General features: G+C 36.1%; 1 protein-coding gene across 1 annotated transcript in view; it reads left to right on the forward strand.

The window, feature by feature from the left end:
* DIAPH3 (diaphanous related formin 3) overlaps nucleotides 1–24,790 on the forward strand; it is a 238,784-nt gene that overhangs the window by 85,465 nt on the left and 128,529 nt on the right. Inside the window, 4 exon segments of the mRNA XM_040540797.1 lie at nucleotides 13,065–13,160; nucleotides 14,136–14,184; nucleotides 14,186–14,228; nucleotides 20,309–20,410. Of these exon segments, the coding sequence (XP_040396731.1) occupies nucleotides 13,065–13,160; nucleotides 14,136–14,184; nucleotides 14,186–14,228; nucleotides 20,309–20,410 (290 nt within the window).

The raw sequence follows: 24,790 nt of genomic DNA on the forward strand, positions 1-24,790 counted from the left end.
TGTCCCTGGCAATGGCAAAGGATTAGAACTAGGTGATCTTTAAGGTCCCTCCCAACCCAAACCATTCTATGATTCTGTGAATATAAAAAATGAGGGAGACAGATTCAGCACATGAATAATAACTTATGCCAGACAGTTGATAGAATTTGATTTCTTTCAAGAAGATGATAATTTTTTTAAGCAAAGTAAATTTGATAGGTTTAACCTCTGTGGACTGCAGTAGGATTGCCACTGTACTAACATTAATGAAAAGTAGGATCAGCACAGATCTGTAAAAATAGGTAGGTTCAAGATGAGATATGGAATATTGAAAAAGGGTGTATAGGACTATGAGGCTATTTGTGAAGTTTCTGAAGGATCAGTTTGGGGAATATGTATTTATTATATAGTCTCTAAATGATGTGTTGCATATATGAAGAGAGATGAACTTGGTGATGTCAGACTTTGAAGGCATTAGCAAGTTCAAGGAGGTATCACAGGTAAAAAGGTAAATGAGTAGTAGTTACAGAATTTAGTTAAAATTTGGAACAAAGCCAAATACTTAAGTATGATTGGCAAATTTTGCTGTTTTAAGTCCATCAATTGTGAAAGATCTGGTAAGTTAATTTCAAGCCATCTCAAGATATTCATACTGCATACATTATCAACAGAGTAAGAACCATAGGACTTTTTCTATAGAAACCTTAACCTATAATTTTGCTAATAGGCATCAACAGAACTTTGGTACATAAAAGCAATTTCAGTATGTTTAGTTGCTTGTTCATGTTACCAAATGCTGCTTCCTTTGCCTGGTATTCAGTATCATAGTACTTAGTCCAAAGGGTCTGTATCTGATGCTGGGAGGAAGTGGGTAGGAGATGGGTGGATACAGACAGCAGGATGAGAAGAGCAACTACAGTGGGATAGGTTGAACATGTAGTAACTGCCTTGTTAAACTTTTGCAGCAGTCATTAAAACGTTTCTTACTATCTTTGTTTAGCCTAGCTAGTGCCCATTTGTTAATACCTTATGGACAACTACAGTAGCTGACTGACTTCTTGCAAAGTGGGAGGTACCACTGGTGTTTGAGAATGGAGAGCATGAGAACAAGTGTACATGTGTGCCACAAGAAAGCAGAAAACTTGTAATAAATCATCTGAGAAAGAAGCTGTCTGAAGTAAACTAACTCTTTACTGCTCCATTCAAATGCATTTTACGTTATATAAGAGCAGGACATAGAGCTTGCTTTTTCTTGTTGTCAGGGTATCAGAGCCTAAATGAGGAGATGCTTATGCCTGGATTTGAACATAGGCTTTAGGTTAGCACTAGAATTGTTTACTTTTAGTTGGCCTTTATGTACATGTATGTGTGTATGTATCATCTGTTGCCACCCCCCCTGCCCCCCCCCCCAAAAAAAAAAAAAAAAAAAGTTAAGGGGAAAAGAGCAGAACAGATTCTGGATTTCATAGAACTGTTTCCAGTGGGGAAATATTGTTATTAATATCTTTGCAGTTCATGCTTTGTAACATGATTTTTCACTTCTGCTGTCCCAGACCTGAGACAGATTAAATCACAGATGCATAGAAACTCCTGGTAACATCAGTTGAAGGGATTAAAATGGATTTGAATTCTTTAATTAAGAGGAAGCAAAGATCACGTGTAGCACTAAGATGTTTTCTTTTTCTTTTAGAAAAAGAGCATTAGGATGGAAAAAGAACTGTTTAAACCAAGAGGAACAGGATAAAATAGTCATGAGTAAATTTAAACTCGAGATTGGTTCCAATCAACTAGATCAGAGAGGTTCTGGCACACTTATCGTGTGAATGCATCTTTAAGAAAAGAACTCAGTATTTTGAAGGTAGAGTTTAATACAAATATAAAAAGTGTGTATGTTGTGTTTCCATGTATCAGTGGACAGTGATCCAATGACCTGGTCTTTGGATTATGAGAGTTCCTATTTTAAATTTATTAGACAACATTATAGTTAGTATTCCTGTTGCAAAGATTTACAAATAAAGGATAGATTTACTTTACTTCATCATCTCTCCTCTGTCCCCATATACCACATAAGGTAAATGTGAACACCAAGTGCCGCTGTAATGTGTGAGGAAGAGGCTTGGCTGCAAAATGCAGGATGGGAAATCTCCAGTGGTTCACCCGTATCTTGGCATAGCCATTTGCCTCCTAGGTTTTGCAGCTTCCACTGGCTGCGGCAGTGAGCAGTTGTGCCCTGAAGACTCAAACCTAAGCATTTGACTTGCAAGTGTGCTGCTGCTACTTCAGTTACCATTCAGCATAATGCCCTTATCTTGAAGATCTAGAGACATTGCACACTAACTGATTATGTCCTGGTGTCTGGTGATATCATGTCTGATATCTCAGGTTGGTAGAAATGACCTATCCAGATCAGGTGTTTGAGGTACTTCAGGGGCTGGTGTGAGGAAGTGCGATCATCTGTGATGTCCTTGGCCACCTGCTGTCTGCATAGCTTGTAAGTCCACCTGATGACTGTGGCTTCCTCATTCAGTTTCATTCAGAGTACGCTAGCTCTGCCCTAGCAATCCCATTTTGGTTGTTCTTTCCCCTCAGCCCGTTCAATTTTGGAGTCTTATGTACTGCTGTTTCTTCCCATAGATTAATGATCAATCTGCTGTCAGGTTAGTTTTGCGTCCTCCTTTTTGGTATGTAAGGCAACTGACAATGCTAGCTTGGTAAGTTTTTTGTGCCTTGTGTATCAGATCATTCATTCCTGCCCTTGCACTACCACATCTCTGTTGCTGTCGTGTCTTTTTTTGTGTGCAGTCACTTGATGAATTAGATTAAAAGCCTGATCCACTGTTTCTCTGTTGAAAAGATCTTGAATTGTTTTAAGGTGAGATCAGACGTTAATAAAATAATTAAAAATAATGTCAGAACACATAGTGTATACTTTGAAAATGAATTTAATGAAAGTACTTACAAAAGAGCACAATGTGTGTTTGTAATGAAATGACTTTTACATAATTATTATTATTATAAGTTGTCTTTTTTGTATCTTGAGGTATCATTCATCTGCAAGGATATCTAGTAAAGCACTGAATGGTTTTGAGAGCTGAGTGCTGGTAAGACTGTACAGCACATCCTGAATTTATGAAGTGAAATTAAAGCCGTAGTTTAAAGGAAGGAGACGAGATTTTAAAGGAATCATTTTTCTATCAGAAGAGTCTTCAACTTAGCTGTAGACATAGATGGTACTGGTTTGTTCTAAATCTTACGCTGAGGAGATAAAATTAATTATGAAAAAATGTCTTATTAGGGTGTTCTAGTGTAATATTCTGAGAGAAATACCCTTAAAGGTGAAGATAATATTTAATTGAAGATGTGTAACTTTTGCTTATAATTTAATGTTAGTCAATGTTATTAATTTGTTTTATGTCATGTTTCAGTTTGGCACGAGTGTTTATGTGGCTATGCACTCAACTGGGGCAGGGAACCGGTGCGATTGAAAACTAACTTCTGGCATTTGCTGTACAGATAGAAAAGCATGCTGGTCAGTGTAAAGTGTCAGGAAAATGGGTGAAACGGCCTTTTTCAAATCCAGTGACAACTTCTGCTAAACTGGGGTTGCAAGGTGATGTTCTGTGTGCAGCTGGGCACCTAAGTCACTTCATTGATGACAAAGAGAAGAGAGCTGACCGATACCTTCTTTCATGCTCCTAGTTAGGTATCCTGCCCCACTCCTGTACTACCTGTGTCATAAATGGTAGGAATATACAGCCAGGAGAAAAGCTGTGTGTGTGAGGGAGAGGAAGAATGGATTCTCTTTAGTTATCAGCAGTGTTATGCTATGTCAGCCTAATGTGAGCTGTGTAATGACACTGCAGCTTCAGTATTTTATCTGGTGACCTGTATAGTTCTCTTAATACAAAGTAATACTAAAAAATCTTTATATTTTAAGTAGACATTGACACATTTAATTTAAACATTTACTTTTAACTACATGGATGGGAAAATTTATGTGAGGCAAAGAATAATTTAGAGGGGCAAAGGGGCAAAGAAATTTAGGGTTAATATGGCATTTTTTTCCTAATGTCAGGTGGTCCAAGTATGTGGATTTAAAGTGAGATATGCTTAACATGGCTTAGATAGGAGAACTGTCCTTCTTTTTCTGTGTAAAAGCTGGGTTTGTATATTTTAACCAAAGGATTTTTAGATGATATGCACGGAAAAAATTCACTTACGTTAAATGCTGTCTTTGCTAGCAAACTGGTAAATCTCAAAATAGATGCTTTCAGTTTTCTTATATTGCTATCAGAACAATAAAAGCATTCATTTGTTTGTTGGTTTGCGTGAAAATATATTTGAACTTTTAATACATAGTAAACTTCTTGAGTAGCTTGCTGGAACTTGCTCTACAACTGTAATCCTCCAAATTTCTTTAATCTTTTAGGTTGGAGTAGTATATGACTTTAAATTTAAAGACTGGCACTAGTACAAAAAAAAAAAGAATTCATTTATGTTCTATATATACACTTCATAAAACAAAGACAAAAAAGGAGATTTATGGTCTCTTAAAGAAAGTACATATTAATTTATGTCTTAACGGGTGAGCATGTGGTTCATACAATAATAGAAATATGCCAGATAACCTCTATCTAAACCTCTGAATGGAATTAGGTCAAAATATTTAAAGTAATGGAATCAATGGTCATTGCATGCTGTAATTGTTTATATCTGAAGTCAGTCTTTTTATTATTTTGAAAAATCTTTGACTTTTTTTCTGCTTTGTAATTCAAGGTATATGTGTGATTCATATTACAACTTTTCCTGCTAATTAAATCAATTCAGCAAATAATTAAGGTTTCTTTTCAGTGATGATTTTGCAGACTAGCATGTTTTCCATTTGTTTATTTATTTATTTTAAGAACTGTAAATTTAAGGGGAAAAAGCTTTAAATTGGAAATGTAGGACAATTCCACTAACTCCCTTGTTGCTGTGCTCTGTGCTGTACATAGTTATTAATATCATTACTTTTTTGCCCCTCCTTTGCATTCTATTTTGTGTGTCCACAGCCGAAAACTTGTAAAATTGCAGACTTCAGGTGCTTGAATTCTCACTTCCGTGAAGTGTTTATAGTGGGAAACTTGACACTGACTTCAAGGGGAATAAGGGAGAGAGGTAATGGCAAGAGGAAATTGCTCTAGCAAGAGACAGCTAAACTGAAGAGAGAAGGACTTTGCAGAACTCAGGAGGACAAATTAGAGTTTTAAAATACTTTGTACTGTGAATCTTTTTTTTGTACAGGCATTTGTTTTCTGGCCTTAGCAAGTGCTTTGGAGATTTTCTGTCTTCAGAGTCTTGTTGGATTGGAGGACATTACTTCAAGGATCTTATCGATCAGATACTGATAAAATAATAATGACACTGATAAAATAATAATTGAAGGTAACTTAGCAAGTAAGTTTGTGCAATGAGTTTATAACTGTGGTCTTGCTTTCCTCTTGAAATTGCTTGTTACAGCTTGTTTTCTACTGGAGCATTAACAGAATTAGATAATATTAGCGATGTTTGAAAAACATGTGATGCTTTATCTACTTCTTTGTTCTGAAGAACCTACAAAACATAAGCAAAAGGTAGGACTACATGATCTTTTTGAGGTTCCTTCCAGCCTCGGCTATTCTATGATTGTATGATAAGCTTATACTTCAGTCTGTAAGACAAGGATAGCTATTTTGTCAGTAAGTCCTCAGTAAGTAAGACTCAGTAAGTCCTGAGGCCTGCTTAAACGTAGTCATCAGGTTAACCTTTCAAGTACGTGCTTTTGAATTAAAAGCTTCACTCAATCAAACAGGCATGACTGTTGTACAATAAACTGAAGAGAAAAAGATTTACATTGGTTTATGCTCAGTCCAGACTTCGAGTCTTTGAAAGTCAAGGGTTAAAAACATATCTATTATCATAAAATTACTTTTGACGGTACAGTGAATAAAGATATGAATGGGTAAAGGCATTTTTACTTTTGTAAATAAATGACGATAAATAGAATAACAATTTGAAAAAAAAATCACTGTAAGGAGTTCTAAAGATAGCTTGTACCTTGGACTTTGGTCTAGAAATAAGTCATTGTCCAACTTCTGGAAGCCATTTAGTGAAACAGAGTTTTGACATCTAGGGAAATAATGAATTGTTCATGAGAGGATTAAAAAAAAACACACATTTTTTTTCAACTAATAGTCTTACTTGCAACCAACAACATAGCATAGGTAGGGAAATACTGTGGTACATTAATGCTGCTTAACATATATTACAGAAGATGGATGAGCAGCATAAGCCACATCTTTGAAAGTTCCCTTTTTCATTCAGATTTGCTTAACGGTATGATTATATTTAAATTTCAGTGGCTTCAGCATGTTTCCAGTGCTCTTCTAATTCTTACTGCTTTACTGAATTAGAGATAAGGTGTTAAAATTTTCATACTAGTGAAATTTGAGCATGGGGAAAGACTTTAATAACAATGCAATAGAAAAGTATGAATTACCGATTTTAATATGTCTTCCAAAGAAAAAGAAAAGAAACTTTGAGTAACACCCCTCTTTCCCACTTCCAAATGCTAAAGATTAAAATTATTTCAATTTATCCAATAGTGAAGCTGTCTACAGATTAGTTTTTTGGGGAGGATGTTGGGAGAAGCGTTGCATTGGAGGTTCTATCCCAACTTGCGCTGTCAGTAGAAGTTTTAGAATAGACCAATAAAATGGACAGAACAGATTGCTAGGACCATGGGTATTCACCCAAGAACTATAATGGAACTGAAGGATGAAGCAGCTCTAAGGCTGAGCTATTAACTGTTCTGTGTAACTGTAGTTTGAACCCATGCCAGTGTCACAGGAAAGGAAGCACTTGGCAAATGCAGTGACAGTTTTTAAAAAGGATCATGAGCTGTTTGAGGATCTGTGATTGTGGAAGTTGATATCCATGGTGGACATATTGTAGAAAATATTAATAAAGGGTAGAATTAGTTAACAATTTAATTAATGGCTGATACGTTGGTGAGGTCTTCTCTATCTCAGTAATGGTTAAAAGCAAGTAGGATTTTAGGAGCTGTTAGGAAAGGAAAACAAAATAATGAAAAAAATGCATCGCTGTATAACTCCAAGCTTTGCTGCATCGTAGTACGTTATATGGTTTTGTTTCTTCCTGCTATTAAAAGATATAGTAGAGTTACAGCAAAACTGATCAAGATTATGGAGACAAATAAAAGGAAGTCTTTCTTTGTACAGTGCATAATTAAGAATGGGAACTCTGTGCTGAAGGACTTCAATGTTTATAATTTATCAGATATAAAAAAAAACAATTATAGAAATGCATGGAAGACCATCTGTTGAGGATTATTAAATGAAAAGATTTTGCTTGTGAATGGGAGAGCCTCTGAAATGCAAATGTATGAAGACTTGCAAGGAAGCAAGTTCTTCTCGTACAAGAAGACTTCTTCTTTACTTTTTCCTTTGTATCTTCTTGATCCATGGAAGAAGTTGACCTTTGGATCCAACAGGACATAGTTATTTGTCTGAAGAGTTTTCAAGTGCAGCAGTCTAGCTCTGGTTCTAACCGCTTTTGGTAACTGAATCTTGCAACTTCAGTTGCCTTGTTGTACTTAATGACTTGTGCTGTCTCATTGTCCAGCTCTTGTGTTGTTCTATACCTCCTTTCAGATAATAGACCCAGAAAGGAAGAGTTGCACAGTTGTTAGCCATCCTGTGTCATGGAATAGTAGGTAACATTGCTGTGCTTCTTTGAATCATCTGTGCTCACCTCAGGTGCAACTGCATTCAGATCTTGTTATTCTGCTTTTGATAGCTTCTGCCAAGTGATGGGTCAACCTTGTAAGCCAAAGCAGCTAAGTCTTGGTGGTAGCAATATATCTTAAAATAGGAAGGTCTTGAAAATCACAGGAGAATTATATGTCTACTGGAACTAGACTAAATAACTTTACTGCTGGGGACACTGGTATGTTTTAATTTTCCTGTTTCAGCCAGCACCACTGTAGTAGAAGGCTCATCTTTATCTCCTTTCTCTTCCTCTCACAGGAAAACTAGAGAAGTGTTATGTCATTCCAGGAGATGAATCAATCTCGATTAAAACTTTCAGTTCTAGCGTGGGACCAAGCAAGTATTTAGATTATAGCTAAGAAACAGATTCTTCTGATTTATATATATCATATTGCTCACAGGATTTTAATCTTGAGATGTATAATTTCAAAATTGAATTTTATTTCAAGATTTTAATCAACTTCCATTAAAAATGGAAGAGAGACATCAGAGAGTCTAATGTCATGGTTTTTTGAATAAGCTAGCATCATTTAGAAACTGTTTGGTCAGTATAATTACATTTATATTTTAATAATAAAATTAAGACAGTATTTCTGCTTTAAAAAACCTTGCCTAATGACTTAGTTTAGCTATTTGACTAATTTCCCAAAAACAGTGCTCTTTAACTGTAAACTCTGGAGTTCATTGCTATAAAAGAGAGGATGGAGGTTGAAAGCCCAAACATAAGTCTATTTGTTTAATCACTTTTGCAAGTGTACTAGTTTCTCGTCATATGAATCAGCCTGTGCCAGTTATCATTGTCTGGACCTGATGTGTCTGTCTTATTTACCTGTTTGTTATTTTTTTTGTTGTTCCACCTATTCGTGCCATAATTGTACAGTATTTCGGTGGGCAGGATGCATGCACCTATAAAGATTCTAAGCTGAAGTACTTATTTACATGCATTTAATGGGATGTACATTTACAAAAAATAGTTGAAAGAAGACTGTATTAAGTAATATAAAAAGCTGCTAGGTAATAAATACAATTTGGAACACCTTTTTGGATGTTTTTATCTTTTACAGAGCTCATAAGAAAAGGCATTGGTATATTATAATTACTTCAACTCTCATACATATTATAATGCTTCAATGATTTTCTCATGCAAATACATATTTTTTCAGTATTTCTATGTACCACAAAATACCCGTCCTATTGTTAATGGGTTATAATTGTAATAAGGTGGGTATTTGTGGTACATTAGAATACTGAAGAAATAGGCTGAAAAGCTTTATTAAAATATCTATAAAGTAGCTCACATAGGATTCTATCCACATATTCATAAAACACTATGCTATAGGCTTCCAACTGCAATGTCATACTTGTAAATAGTCTTCTCACCACTCCCATCAGGCTCTGATTTCATTCAGATCACTGCCACAGATGGAGAGAGTTGACTACAGTTGAATGGTATATGGATGGACATTTGAAAAGAGGACAAAAAGCAACCTTTCTAATAGCTAAAACTCATTTGAGCTATTTGTTCGCCTGCACATTCAGACTGTTAATTTTGGTGTTACACTAGTAAGGATGTGGAACTGTGGAAATAAAGAACTATGGTTGGAACTGTGAAGGGTGTGCAATGAAGTCTGCTTGTTTCCCAGCCTCAGAAGTCAGAGCAGTTGGAGCATCAGATGAGGTGCTACTGACTAAAGATGATATAGGTCTGATGCTGGGACCATACGTATGCACACAGTATAATAGGTGTAGAATATAGACAGAATATGTGAGGATGTACAGTAATTGATGCCTAACATTACCGTCTGGTTCATAATACCTGAAAAAAGACATCTGATTTTGAAATAAGTTAATGGTTAATATGATGGTCCAGCTTCAGGAGCCATGAGAGCTGGATGTACATTTTGATATCCCTGGTTTGATTGTTCTCTTTATAGAACAAGAATGTCTCATTGCTATTTTCCTCGATAGCCACCTCCTTTCTGTAGCAGCTGCCCACTCTCAGTGGGCTGCTTTCTCTTTTTCCAGTGTAAGCAGAAGTTTCCCATTTTCTATCTTTTCTATCTTCTATATGCTTTCCTCCCTGTTCCAGTGCCCTCCCCAAGTAAAGTCTACTTACTTACTTCTTTATAATCTAGATATTTACTTCACCTGTTCAGATATTCTATTCAATTTTTAATTATTTTTTTCTTTTTCTAGTGGGCTTTTCCTCTTTTTTTCCTTTATGGAAATAGGTAGTAGTTTTGTGTCTCTCTTTTTTTTTTTTTTCTTCCCTTCTCTCTTATAAATTAGTCAGCAACTAGTAAAATTTTCTAGAGGCAGTAGTAAGTATCAGAGTTTTCATTGGAAAGTACAATATTTCCTATGGGGAAAACAAGTAATATGTATGCTTTGCTTCTTTCGGCCTGCAACAACATTAGGATGTGACCTGAATTCTCCTGAAGAAGTATCATGTAAGTTTGCAGTAATTTAGTTTGTTGCATAATTGTATAACTGCATACAATACCTGCATGAGTTTCTTAGAGTAAGTTATATATTTTTCCTTAGGGTTAGATACCTTAAGTATTGTTATAACTTTGTGTGTAACCTCTTCTTTGGTGAAAATTCCAGAGGGAATTAGTTCATTTGCGCATTGGTTTCTTGATATCAAAGTTGAGAGTTTAAAACTGTGTGTAACTGCTGTTTTTTTTGTTTGTTTTGTTTCGTATGTTTGTATAGTTCTGTATTATCTCTGTTATGAGACTTGTAGTGCATGGATACTGTTTTCTACTTTGGGAAAAATGTAAATATGTTTCTATTTCAGCCCTTATTAATACCTAGTTCAAGGCTATCAGGTCAAGTTTAAGTAAATTCAAGTAATTTCACAATCTTAGTGTGATTATTAAGGAAATTATTTTGTTTCCTATAAAATAATGACTTGTCATGTTCCAGACTAGACATAAATTATTACTGTATTTTCATTATGGTTCAGACTAGTAAGACATAACAATGGTATAGAACCAGTGCCACAGATCTAGTGGCATCTGCAGTTGCAGCATTGATTAGATAGGCAACTCAAAACTATTAAGAATGACAGTTTTCAGCATGTAGTCAGTAAGAAGTTACTGCTGGAGAAAACAGTTGTATGATTTTGAGATGCGTAGCCCCCAACACATCCTTCTGGATTCAGTGAGGACTATTTTCAAAGCATGGCCAGAAAAAAATGAAATTTTAGTGGCAACCTCCTTTTTGTCTTGTAGCTCTAGTGTCATTCTGTTCCTTTTGTGAGCACAGGATGTTGAGTTCTCAGATTGGTGGTTCAAACCTATTCCTTTGTTTTCACATGCGTAGTGAACAAAGTGTTTTGATTTTCCTGGGACAGGAGAATGATAACCTCTTTGATAAATCCATGCTAAAAGAAATTCAAGGCCAACTGGTTCTGGGTAGGGCAAGGAAAATAACTAAAGTGGATTGTGCCTTTTGTAATCCACTTGCCCGGACCCTAGATACCTGTCCTTCTTCCAAGGACTGTTTTATGTCATAGTTCTGTGATTCCATCTTTTGGAAAGCCAGGTTGTTTTCTGTACTGTGGCTTATCTTCAAAAGCAGCATCATGCTGCCTAGCAGGTGTAGTGTGTTAAAAGTGATTTGAAAGATGATTCAAATTTGCGTGTCCACCAACTCAGAAGGGACTAGAATCCAGTTCCTTCAATCACTCTGTGAGGTCTTTAAGTTCTTATCTCTTTGGTAATAGTAATACTGGACAACACAGCTCAAAGACATCAAGAGACATCAAGACATCATTTAGTCTGTCTTCCTATCATGAATAAAATTTATTATGCTTAGAAAAATACATTTTTTTAAGAATGGCATAGCTGTCAAAGCTCTCTCTTAAAATCCACAGAAGTCATTCCAATTTAGGGAAATGTTCCTGGTAATTCATATTACATCTGGTTTTGTCAGGAATCATCAATGAGCTAGAAATTGTAGTCCTAACAATTCCATTTACTAAAACACAAAATTAGTTCAATACGTATTTGAAATATAAGATTTGGTGCATGCAAGGGTAATGTTAGGCTTGATGAATGTCTTCCCAGATCAGAGAGACTGGGTTATCTATTTTGGGGTTAATAATTCTGTAATCAGTCAGGCAAGTATTTGATATGGCTACTGTCAAAAGGACAAGTCATATTGACAAGCCTTCTCATATCCATCTCCTGAAGACAGTGGTATATACTTTTATTACCATATATTTTCTACTCAGATATTTGAAGCATGTGTGACAATTTAGGACAATCATACTGTAAAGCTTGGAAACTAATTTTAGATGTTATATAATGAGGTAAACAATAGGAATGCATTGGGTGAATAATGTTTAACAGTGAAGATTTGTGCTGAATTAAAAAACAAACAAAAAACAATGCAGATTGGATTTAAGGAAAGATTTGGTTTTGGTCTTTTATTTTGTTTCCATACTAGCTGGAATGGTTCTTTTCCTAGTAACACATTATCAAGCATCTATGTTATTTTAAGTAAAATTCTTATGACAATGTGTAAATAATGAGAAATAAATTCAGCTTGTATAATGTGTTTGGAAGATCCTATTTGTATGAACTATAATCTGAAAAGAAAGAATAAGCCAGAATTTCCAGCACTGTTAATGTGTGTTTATGCAATCACTTTGCCTTTATGTTATTTTCTAACAAGGTGATTACATCATATATAAAAAAAGACATCTTTTTGGAGGAGATAAGGAAATAGGTAATAAGTATATACTCACTTATATTCCAAGGTAATGTTAGTCTTTGAATGAGCCTGTGGTTTATGATAATTATTTGTTTAGACAAAAGTGGGCACAAAACCACCTAATTTGGGGTTGTTTCTTTATTGCTCAATGTTGAGAGGTATTCACATACCTTCTTTAAGATCTGTTACTGTTAAAATCCAATTCAGTGTGTTAACCTGGTCAGGTTGACTGAAGTAAGTTGAATGGTATGTTAAGGATTCTTTTCATGTCTTCAGACAATTCTTACAATTAGTATTAGCATCTTCATTCAATTCATATATTGAACAAACAAACTTGTTCTAGAAGGCTAACATGCTGACAAATTTGACTGACAAACAAAAACTTAAAGAATACGAGCACTAAATACAAAACCACTATTTTTGTTTTTATACTCAATGATTTGTTCTTCTCTTTGTGAATTGGCTACACTTGGCAGGAAATATGTTCTGCATTCATTAATGTTTTCTCTAAATATCAAAAGTTAACAGCGAGTGTATTTGTGTTTACTTTGGTAGTAAAAAAAGAAGAGGAAGATTTTGAAGAAAAGAAATCCATTAAGAAACGGATCAAGGAATTAAAAGTTCTGGACCCAAAGATTGCACAGAATCTGTGTAAGTAGATTTTGGTTTTATGATAAAGTAATGTTATATAAATGTTACATTAAAAATGTCTTTCTCTCTTGTGTGACTGCCTCATAACCACTTTTTGGTTAAATGTGTGCGAGTATGCTGTATATACGTAGTGCTTGGCATTAAGCTCAAACATGTAAGTTGATACAATTGAAAATATATGCTAAAAAAAAAAAGAACTAGAAAACAGTTAAACTGTATCTCTCATTTAAGAATGAAATTATTTCCTTAGGTATATACCTAAGCAATAGGATACAGCTGAATATGTATTATCTGTCTTTATTTTCAACATATTCATTAAGGATTGCTGCCCACCCAACCAAAAAGTCAATAAAGACAGTAATGTCTACAAGATGTCTGGCCAACCCTCATGCACTTTGCAGAAGAAAGCAATAGTCAGTACTGCACAACAATACACAAATAAAGATGCCAAAGTTTTGGCAGAGGAGAGTGGTATAATGAGTAGGTAACTAAAGGCAGGCAGAAATAAAATAAGAACTGATTTGGTGATGGTGAAGAAATAAACAGGTTTATATGAAAAAAATAATAAATATTATATGTAAATATATATTATATATTTATAAACTGTTTATATGGTTTTGGTAGTGGTAATTTTCTCGAACTGCTTTTTTTGTGAGAAAGCACTAATGAGACCGTTGAAGAAAAATCGTAACTGTCATCTTGGTACAAAATACCATGGTGGCAATAATTGTCCTTGAGAGTAGACTTGTCACTAAGTGTTCTTTGATGCTAGATGTTATACATGACAAATGGATGGAGAAAGCTGGAATTACTGGAGAACAGTAAATAAAAATACACTTTAAATTGTTATCTCGTATGCATATTACTTTGTGTATTGTTTGTTGACCTTTAGATGCTATAGCCTATTTAATTGATGTTTTGTAAGAAGAAATAATTTGTTGTTTTCTTTAATTGTGGGTTGAATATTTATTTCAGCAATTTTCCTTGGATCTTTCCGAGTGCCTTATGAGGAAATCAAAATGATGATTGGAAGTAGATGAAACACAGCTGTCAGAGTCCATGATTCAGGTAAGGAAATTTGACACTTGAAATCCCAGTATTTCAGGGTAAGCTTTTCATCAAATAGAAAACTGTGCCTAAAAAGCCTCTTAATGTATACTGTTTGACTATTAAATCACTGCAAGAGTTATTTTTTTCTGTGAACTCTAGTTCTTTTATATTTGTAAAGCTATTTTTTATGAAAGTAGCTGAGTTGATGTTCTCTACTTTCTGTATTCCTATTATCTAAACCTAAATTGATTTTATTTTTGTTTGTATATTCAAACAGCTTATGTTTGTTCCCTGGTTACTATATTTTCTTTTTAAATTTGTTTTTACCTCAGGCTCAGCTGCACAAATCTTTTGTTCTCGTTGAAAACTAGGTGGAAAGGGATATTTCTTCTACTCTCTTCTCTCTTTCCTCTTACTTAGAATCTTGCCTTAGGACATCCACAGTGACCACATTTCTTCCTTAGAGCTTATTTGGATAGTGTTTTTCTTTTCCACTTTTTATTCAAAGTATGATTCTGTGTGGAGACAAAAGATACTCAAAGTTCCTTATGTTCTTCTATTCACAGAGTTATTTAAAGGATAATAAGTTGAAGAATTCCATAAAACTAATTCTAATACAAATGCTTTATTCTAGAACCATGGGAAAAATCGTTTGGAGAAATGTCTGGAGGTCATCTGGTCCAATCTCGTCTCATAGCCAGGTCAACTAGAGCAGATTGCTTAGGATCTTTCCCCATTAGGTTTTGAGCATCTCCAAGGGTGGAGATTGCACAGTCTTTCTGGATATATTTTCCAGTGTTGGACTACCCTTATGGTGAAAAACATTTTCTTGTTTATCCAGCTGGAATTTTCTTTTTTGGCACGTGAGACCTTGGCCTTCTGTTGCACCCCTCCAAGACGAGACATTATATCTTCTTTATATATCTTTCAGGTACCTGTTGGGAACCTGAAGACTACATTAAATTCCCCTGAATCTTGTTCTGTTAAAGTTGCACAAATGCAGTTCTCTAAACTTCTTTTCTGTGTCCCCCAGTTGTATGCCATGTCCCACAGTCATCTTGATGACGCTCCATTAGATTTGCAGAGATCCTTCTTTAGACCAAGATTGCCTTTCTTTTGGACAGGATTCCTATATACTGATGAACTTCAAATTTTTGTAATTATGGCTCCTAAATGTCAAGTTGTAATTGTTAACAATCTACTAGTAATGTAGTGTAGGCGTTACCTAAGGAGGATTTAGATTACTGACATGTACAACATACTTGAAAGTCTGTTGGAGAGATGGGCACCAGTCCATCCTGAAACATCCAAGAAACATAAAGTTAGATTTTTAGAAGCATAGGCTTTTTGCAGTTCTGTTGATTAGTGAAGAAATAAATATAGATAATAAAAAGAGTTATAAAATGAGTTGTAACATTCAGACTCCTTGAGATTCAAATGTATGACTCATACTGCAACATGTAGCAATTTGGATTCAAAGGTCAAAAAAAAATTATTTTTTGCGTGCTTTGCCTGCAAACTGAACGTTCACCATATTGGAATGTCAAAATAAGATCCTACTGAGGAGACTGTATGTTCAGCATGTTCCTTTTTGTCCACTATGCAGTTTGGGTGTCATATCTTATCACTTGGATTTCAAAGATCTTTAGACTCTGCTGAGCTATTTAGACTTCACTTTCCTTTAAAGGGAGTTTGTCTACTGAATGATTTGCAGGATGGGATGTTTTTCTTAGGAAATACTTGAAATAAGATACATGAGCCATCATCTCCAGTGACTGCATATATATATCATTGTGTAATTCTTTCCATTTTGTTGGAAAATGGAACATCAAGATGCAGTTAATATTGCCACTGAAACTATCTATTGCTTTAAGGTTATTAGGATGAACAGAGTAGTGATGCCTTAGAGCTCCTTGTTTATGCTAGTTTGTGCTTACATCCCTTTTCTTTTTCAAGGTTTTCTTCATGCTTAGAAGATGCATGATGTGTCTATGTATATAAATATATATGTGGGGTAATAGCTGAGATTCTGTAGAACCGCATGACAATCTGAGAGTAGAATATGCTACACTGTTATGTTCAGCCTGACCTGTCTCAGAGTTTCCATGTCTTCTCTGAAACTCTCTTTCATGCTGTTTGACCTTAGCACTCTTTTCAGTGGTGAAAATTCAGCTTCTTAATGATATTACATCCTTAATAATACTGTGAAGCAACCTGTCTATAATAGATATTATATATCAATATTATGAAAAACTGACATCTTGATAATTTCCCTGTATGTAATTCAAAGAAAGCAAAACATTTTTTGTATCCTTAGGCGTTTTTGAGATCAAAAATGAGAGTCTACAATCTTTTGGACAAGTTAGTGTTTGAGCCCTTTTGTGTTTGGTTTTGGAGGGGAGGGGACAATCTTATTTAAGAAAAGGATGAGAGAAATTGAAGGACCAAAAGTGAGGTAAGGAATAATGTCCTACAAGAAGATAATGATGTTACCAGCTGCTGCGACTGACTAAAAGTCAGTGTAGTAGAATACAAGTAGTAGTGCTCACAGTATCCCGTATGAAAGTTATATATACATCAAGGCGTGCTACTAGATGATGGCAGGTCACTTTTTTTTTTAAATGTGATTACACATTATCAAGCCTAAATAAAATGGAAAATTCAATGGGACTTAGGCTCCAAATTTACTTTGCAAGTTTGGCTGTAATAATTTCTGTCAAATGGCTTTATCCAAGCTTCTTGTTTCTGGATAAAACAGTTCAGTAATGTCTTTGAAAACAGTATCATCTAAGTTCAAACCTCAAAAGCACTTAGACACCTATCTTCCTTTTAAAGTGGTTGAATCGTGTGTCTCATTGCCTTAGAAATCTAGTATTCCCCTTTAGTAAACCTATGCTGAGGTTACTAAATAAATGAAAATATCCATCTGTATGTCTCTTTTAAAGTATGTCTGCTTTTAAAATCCTAAACAAGTTTGGGGTTTGGATATCCAATGAAGATGTAGTTCTGTGTATTTCGTTATTCTGAGAAGAGCAAAAGCATACATAGGTTTATAAGCATGTGGCTGTTTTTACATATATATGATACCTTAAATATTTTGGTGGTTCTCCTTTTCAGAAATTTCTCATCTTCATCTTTTTTTTTTTGTCTAGCTGTAAATATTGCCCAGTATATCTTAATGTCACAGTTTCTGAAGTTGGAAAGTTGTCCTTAATCCTACCTTTTTGTTATACAGAGTGCATAAGTAAAATGTCTGATTTATGTCTCTCCATCCTGCTCCTCTCCCTTCTCCTGTTAGAATTTAAATATACTTCTGAAAGACATTAAAACTCCAAAATTTCTGCTGTAATCCAAATAGTCATTGACTAATTATCAGAATGTTTCCCGTGACTTAGTCAAAATTCTTTCTTCTGCTTATTCTCTGTTTGATATTCAAAATGTATTTCATCTCTAGTAGTTCAAAAGCTTTATCTGAACACCATAAAGCTGCTTTGATACCAGCTGCTGCTTCGATTTTTTTCTTCTGGTGTTCAATATTGAAAACATTCATATAACACTTGACTGTTTCTCTTTTTGAAAAGTTTTGTGATCGGTCTTTCTACATGTGAAAATTATTTTATCATCAAACAATGACCTTTTAATCTCAATAAAAATTAAGGAGTTGTGGTTATTTAAAGTATTGGTAATAACTGTTATGTGTATATCAAGACAGAAATAGTAGGGTATCAAAACCTAATTTAAAATGTGCCTTTTACACTCAGAATCTCTCTGCCCTTTGATGTCTGCTGAATTTTATAGATTTAGTGCTGGACATCTTAATTCATAATTAATAGATGTAGCCTTTTTTTTTTTTCAAAAATGTTTTCCAATTGTAATAACAGCAAGGATATATAGACTAGTATCATAAATTCTTCATGCTGAAAGTTAGTCTGGCCATGTCCAAAACCAGATCCATAAAATTTAACTTTGCATTATTATTTTAAGCCTCATCATTCCTGCATTTTTACTGGTTTCCTTTTTTCTACCAAAATCCTTATCTGAGAGTGGAGTGTCTGTTGAAGCAGTTCATTCTTTAACTATCATTTACTCTTTCTGTGGTTATTTTGGTCCTTGCACATAAGTCTACCTTTTCTTCTTTTATTTGCTGACTTTACTTTCTTGATAAACTATATTGTCCTTACACTGGATGACACAAAATGCTTTAAAACAAATTACTTACCTTAGTCCTTAGAATCAAAGTAGGGTTTCAGTTCTTAAAATAGCGACTATTTTTACACTAAAACAGAACAGTGATGAAGTACTGTCTAGTCTTATCTATCAGAAAAAAGGTTTGATAAATGCTGAACTACCATAAAATGGTGATTGTACAAGAGCTAAGAGATTGAGTATAGGAAACCTAAAAGAAGTATCAAACAAAGTGTTCAAGTGGGTTTTAAAAAACATTAATACTTTGGATACATGTATACTGGAATTACAAATCCAGTGTTTTCATTCTTTAACAAGAGGAATATCTATAGCAATCCAAAGTTACTATTGCATATATGGCTCGCTTTGAAACTAGCTAATAGGGAGTTTGAAGATAGCATAAAGCCGCTGTTTGACCTACTGGTGTAGGGCTACTTTGGTGTGTACTAGAGTTGAATTATTTCTTCTTAAATTAGGCAAATATGTTATGCGAAGAGTAGGCATGACTTTTCATCCCTCTGGCCCCAGGGATCTAATTCGTATATCCTAAATGGCTGAATTTCTTCTATAGAAGAAGAAATTATTTTTGATTCCAGATGAATTAGTGTTTTTTTTTTTAAGACTATCAGAGGGGAGATCCTGTTCACCAACTTGACTAAGTTATTTTGTTGGTTGTATAGCAATAAAGCTATTTACTTGCAGAGTAATAAAACAGATTTTAACTTAAGCATCTGCCTTTCCATAGAGTAATGGGAAAGTGCTACAATTAGTCCTTCCAATCCATTCTTGAAAATATGGTAGTAGGTAGTGGTACAGCTAATTTGTCCAACCTGAATCAGTGTTAGAAGGATTGCATCTTTACTTCAGCTCAGAGGAGTGACCTTAGCAGTAGGCCAGAGAGTGTTTTAAGTAAGAAAACAATCTTTCTTGTTTTTTTACTAGGATGGAAGCTTTGCGACTGTGTAACCAGGAAAACAGGATTCGTGAGGTTAGAAAGAGAGCAGGCTACAGGAACCCTGATAGTAGCTACAGCAGTCATCTTGGGAAGGGAGAGAACTAAGCTACTGCCTGTCAAATTTATACCCCAACTGGATATTTGAGGAGCTCTGTCCTTTCAGAACTTGCTCAGAATAGCCATTGTCAGTCTACCTACTACCTACCTGGTAATTTAAGTGGGATTCAGGTGCCTAAATGCAAATGACTGTATGTAAGCAGAGGTGCCAAAGTCCTCTGGAAGCTCCAGGGAGTCTGAAGTCGTCTTAGATGATCAGATGAAGGTGTCACGTTTAGACTTTTACTTGAGTTCACAAGGCATTCACGTAAATGCCTAAGCTTCCTATATGGACTCCTGAATTCAGCTGAAGCTGAGTCCTGCCTTTGAAATTCTACTTCTGGAAAGTTTGCATGCTAAGTAGTGTTTAATGGGTTTAAGCTTTTGTAGATACAGGCATTGCTTTACCTGTCATCACCTTACAGTCTGCTTTTGTTCTGAAATACTAGAAAATAAATTATCCGTTCTCAAAATATTTTTGTCTAGCATTAATCATTCTTGCCATCCTTCAGTTAGGTACATTACAGTTGAAATTTGTATTCTGCCTTCCCTGTCCTATTTACTTATTCCGTTTTGTTTACACAGTGCCTATCAAACATACTCATTACAAAATGGTATTTAGTAAAAGACAACAGAAACATGTATGTTGAAAGAATCAGCAGAAGATACTGGCATTTAATAATTTGCTTTTTACACTTGGTTACATGAATTTGTGGGTTGCCTATTTACTTTGTCAACTTCGGGACAGGAGCGTTGTCTTTGGAGTATATGTTAGCGATACATAAGTAACACCGTTTACCTGCAATTATAAAAGAAATGCAGAATATGAGATTTATAAGCCTCCTTCCTTTTCTTTTGGTAGAATTTAATAAAACATCTTCCGGAACAAGAACAACTGAACACGTTGTCCAAGTTCAAGAGCGAGTATAATAATTTGTCTGAACCAGAGCAGTTTGGAATTGTGGTGAGTTCTTTTTTGTTAGCACTATTTTTAATTTTCTTGCCTGAAATACAGTTTTAAAGTAGTAATAATGAAGCAATAACAGCTTTTTTTTCCTAAACATGAAGAGGTGGCATAGTAAAAAGAAAAAACAAAGTGTAAGTGCTTTTAGTGGACATACCCGGGGATCTGGAAGGCCTGATTGCCACATCCTCTTTCTTCAAAAAAGTAATTTACATAAAAGAAACAAAAAAATAGTATTTTCTGTGGCAAGGTTCACTGGAAGATATGGAGCCATTTTTTGAATTTCCATAATATGGTGGTTTTATCCTGCTGGGCATCTGAACTCCACCACTCTTGCTCAACCTCCTCAAAGGGAAAGGGGGAGAAAATACAATAGAAAGGGCTCAAGGGTTCAGATAAGGACAGGGAGATCACTCAGCAATTATCATGACAGGCAAAACAAACTCAATGCCTTTGTCCCCGCTGCTCCTTTACAGTCACTCTCTGTCCCTGCTCCACATGGGGCCCCTCCCACAGGATGCCATCCTTCCCAAACTGATCCTGCCGGGGCTGCCCACAGGTAGCAGCTCTTCAAGAACTGCTCCAACGTGGGCTTGTACTGCGGGGTGCAGTCCTTCAGGAACAGATTGTTCCTGCTGGGCTCTGCTCACAGAGACCACCCTGCAGCTTCACCCCCCCCCCCCAAAAAAAAAAAAAAAAAAAAAAAAAAAACAAAAAAAAAACCTTGCTGTTTAAACCTGATACACATTGATGTTTTTTTTCTTTTTTCTGTTCTGTATGTAAATGGGAATGAAATATTGTACTTGTCATTGTGTTAACCTGTTCTGCCTCCTTCCTCTTCTGTTTTATAGTATGCTTTATCCAGAGTACTTACAGTCACCTTTCACGTTCCCAGTGGGAAGATATGTTTTTAATATCTCCCAGGTTGAATTTGCAAAGTAAGAGAGAAAATAAAACACTCCTGGTTCATTGTTGATGGTTGATGCTTTATTTGAAAAATAATAAGGGAATACCATGTATATAGCTCATAATTCATAATTATTATTTTTTATCCATATAAACACAGAATAAGGCTATTTCTTTTCCTGGATGGATACATCCATATAGGGCTTTGATTTTCCTTGTTCATTCCTAGTTTTTTCAAGCTAAGGTGATCACTAACAGCTTCATCCAGGATGATTTCCCTAGGAGGAAGAAATTATTTTAGAATTCTTTTAGTATCTCTGGCTTCAGGAAAAAGTATCATGTCGTTGAGTACCATGTCATTGTAACAATATATAGTTATTTTTGGTAGTTATCTGTGTGGATATCAAATATTTGTACCTAGATATGAGAATATCTGGAGTACATGTATAGGATGCGAGAGCAACACTCAAGATTCTGAATCAACAGAAGAGTTATCTCCTTCCTTTTATTTTCATCTCCCCTGAAGGGTGAAAAAGCTATCATAGATTCCCCAAACTACTTCCTTGATCTGGAATAATAGTCTTAATATTAAATTCCATTAAAAAGCAGATGTAATTAGGAGTTAGATGTACCAAGTTTAGTTTAGAGTCTCATATGTTCAAAATTTAAGTAATATTGTGATACGTAAGCTTCCTAACAATATGTTTTCTCATAGGCCCATATCTCAATCACTATATGAGATGGGTGGTGAGCTAGGAATGAAATTTCTGTATGTAATGAATAAATGCTGTTGGTAGAGTCCCTGGTTCATGTCAGCTTAAAGTTGAAATGTTTGGAGAGGAGTTGGTAAATGACAAAATGGAGGGAAAAATGTTGCTAGGAAGAGTAAGTATGATACAGGGGAAAAAACAACGTTCTTTCATTTTTACCCATGCCATAACATGAATCTAGTTCACACATACATTTAGATCACACCATGATAAGCATTCTAGGAAAAGAAAAATAAGTTAATAATGGGATATGTTAAAAATACTTTGTCTAGCTCGATTTCCTGGTTTTGTCTTGTGCTGTTTGGTGCCACTGAAGGCAAGTCCTTCTGTGCTTGTCAGAAGAGGACACTCTTTCTGTAAAAAATTGTTGATTTGTTATGTTTTTTTTTCATCTTTTAAGTTTTATGTAAACATGAAACATTACTTTTTCTTACATATGTGTGTGTATATATATATATAACAAATTGGTGTCTGTTCTGGAATTGAACTTGTTAAATGGTGTACTTTCGTTCCATAATATTAAAAGTTCACGGTTTCCATTAAATTAGATACTAGAAAATCAAAAGGGTGGATTGTTTATGTAGCAGAGAGGTTCATATATATCAATTTTACTGAGAGAAATTGAAGTGTCCTGTGCTGAACAAAGTAGACTGAGCTTGATGCTCCTGTCCGATAACCTTGTTTCAAACCATGTTTGCTAGGATGATAGAGATAAGCACACGTCTAAAAACTTCAGCAGCTTTTTCTGAGTCAGACAAATTACGGCAAAACGCCTGCAGAGATGGATTTGTACCGGTAAATTTAACCATGGCTGGCTAAGGTATGGACATGTGTTTGACCAAGCCAAATCATTCCAACAGTAATATATGTGTAACTGATTGGGGAAATAGGACAATTACATGCTGGGTTATGCATTTTAATCAAATTAGTAAAATGCATATTTAAATAGCAAACATTTTTGCCGTTTTTGTCAAGAATCATAGAATATCCTGAGTTGGAAGGGACCCATAAGGATCATCAAGTCCAACTCCTGGCACCGCACAGGTCTACCCAAAAGTTTAGACCATGTGACTAAGTGCACAGTCCAATCTCTTCTTAAATTCAGACAGGCTTCGTGCAGTGACTGCTTCGCTGGGGAGCCTGTTTGAGTGTGCGACCACCCTCTCGGTGAAGAACCTCTTCCTGATGTCCAGCCTAAACTTCCCCTGCCTCAGCTTAACACTGTTCCCGCGGGTCCTATCACTGGTGATTAAGGAGAATAGGTCACCTGCCTCTCCACTCCCCCTTACAAGGAAGTTGTAGACTGCGATGAGGTCCCCCCTCAGCCTCCTCTTCTCTAGGCTGAACAGGCCCAGTGACCTCAGCTGCTCCTCATATGTCTTCCCCTCTAGGCCCTTCACTGTCTTCATTGCCCTCCTCTGGACACTCTCCAACAGTTTAATGTCCTTCTTGTACTGTGGTGCCCAGAACTGCACACAGTACTCGAGGTGAGGCGCCCACCAGCGCAGAGTAGAGGGGGACAATCACTTCCCTCGACTGACTAGCAATGCCGTGCTTGATGCATCCCAGGATACGGTTGGCCCTCCTGGCTGTCAGGGCACACTGCTGTCTCATATTCAACTTGCTGTCAATCACAACCCCCAGATCCCTCTCTGCGGGGCTGCTCTCCAGCGTCTCGTCGCCCAGTCTGTATGTATAGCCAGGGTTGCTCGTCCCAGCTGCAGGACCCGGCACTTGCCTTTGTTAAACTTCATGTGGTTGGTGATCGCCCAGCTCTCCAATCTGTTCAGATCTCTCTGCAAGGCCTTTCCACCTTCATCTGAGTCCACAACTCCTCCAAGTTTGGTGTCGTTGGCAAATTTGCTCAAAACACCTTCTAGTCCTACATCCAAATCATTTATAAAAACATTGAAGAGGACTGGCCTTAAAATGGAGCCTTGAGGGACCCCACTAGTGACCATCCACAGCCAGATGTGGCCCCATTTACCACAACCCTTTGAGCCCTGCCCGTCAGCCAATTGCTCACCATCGTATGATGGTTTTGTTTAGCTGTATGCTGGACGTTTTGTCCAGTAGGATCCTATGGGAAGCCGTGTCAAAAGCTTTGCTGAAGTCCAAAAAGATCACATCAGCTGGTTTCCCTTGATCGACTAGATGGGTGATCTTATCATAAAAGGAAATCAAATTTGTTAGGCAGGACCTACCCCTCATGAACCCATGTTGGCTGGGACCAATGACTGCATTGTCCCCCAGGTGTGCTTCAATAACTTCAAGGATCATCTTCTCCATCATTTTACCAGGCACTCACGTGAGACTGACAGGCCTGTAATTGCTAGGGTCTTCTTTCTTACCCTTCTTGAAAATTGGCACAACATTTGCCACCTTCCAGTCCACTGGGACCTCTCCAGATTCCCAAGACTGTTGAAAAATAATTGAGAGAGGTCCCGCGATGACGTCAGCCAGCTCTTTAAGCACCCTGGGATGAATCCCATCAGGACCCATGGACTTGTATGGATCCAGGTGGAACAGCAAATCCCGCACACGTTCAGGGTCGGTTGGGAGTTTGTCATTCCCACCGTCATGGTCCTCCAGCTCCGGGCACCCTGGGTCCCAAAACCTATCATCAGTGTTGAAGACAGAGGCGAAGAAGGCATTAAACGTCTCTGCTTTGCCTATGTCATTGTCTGTGAGGAGACCTTCCCCA

This window comes from Cygnus olor, chromosome 1 (genome assembly GCF_009769625.2).
Source record: "Cygnus olor isolate bCygOlo1 chromosome 1, bCygOlo1.pri.v2, whole genome shotgun sequence".
Lineage (NCBI taxonomy): Eukaryota > Metazoa > Chordata > Aves > Anseriformes > Anatidae > Cygnus > Cygnus olor.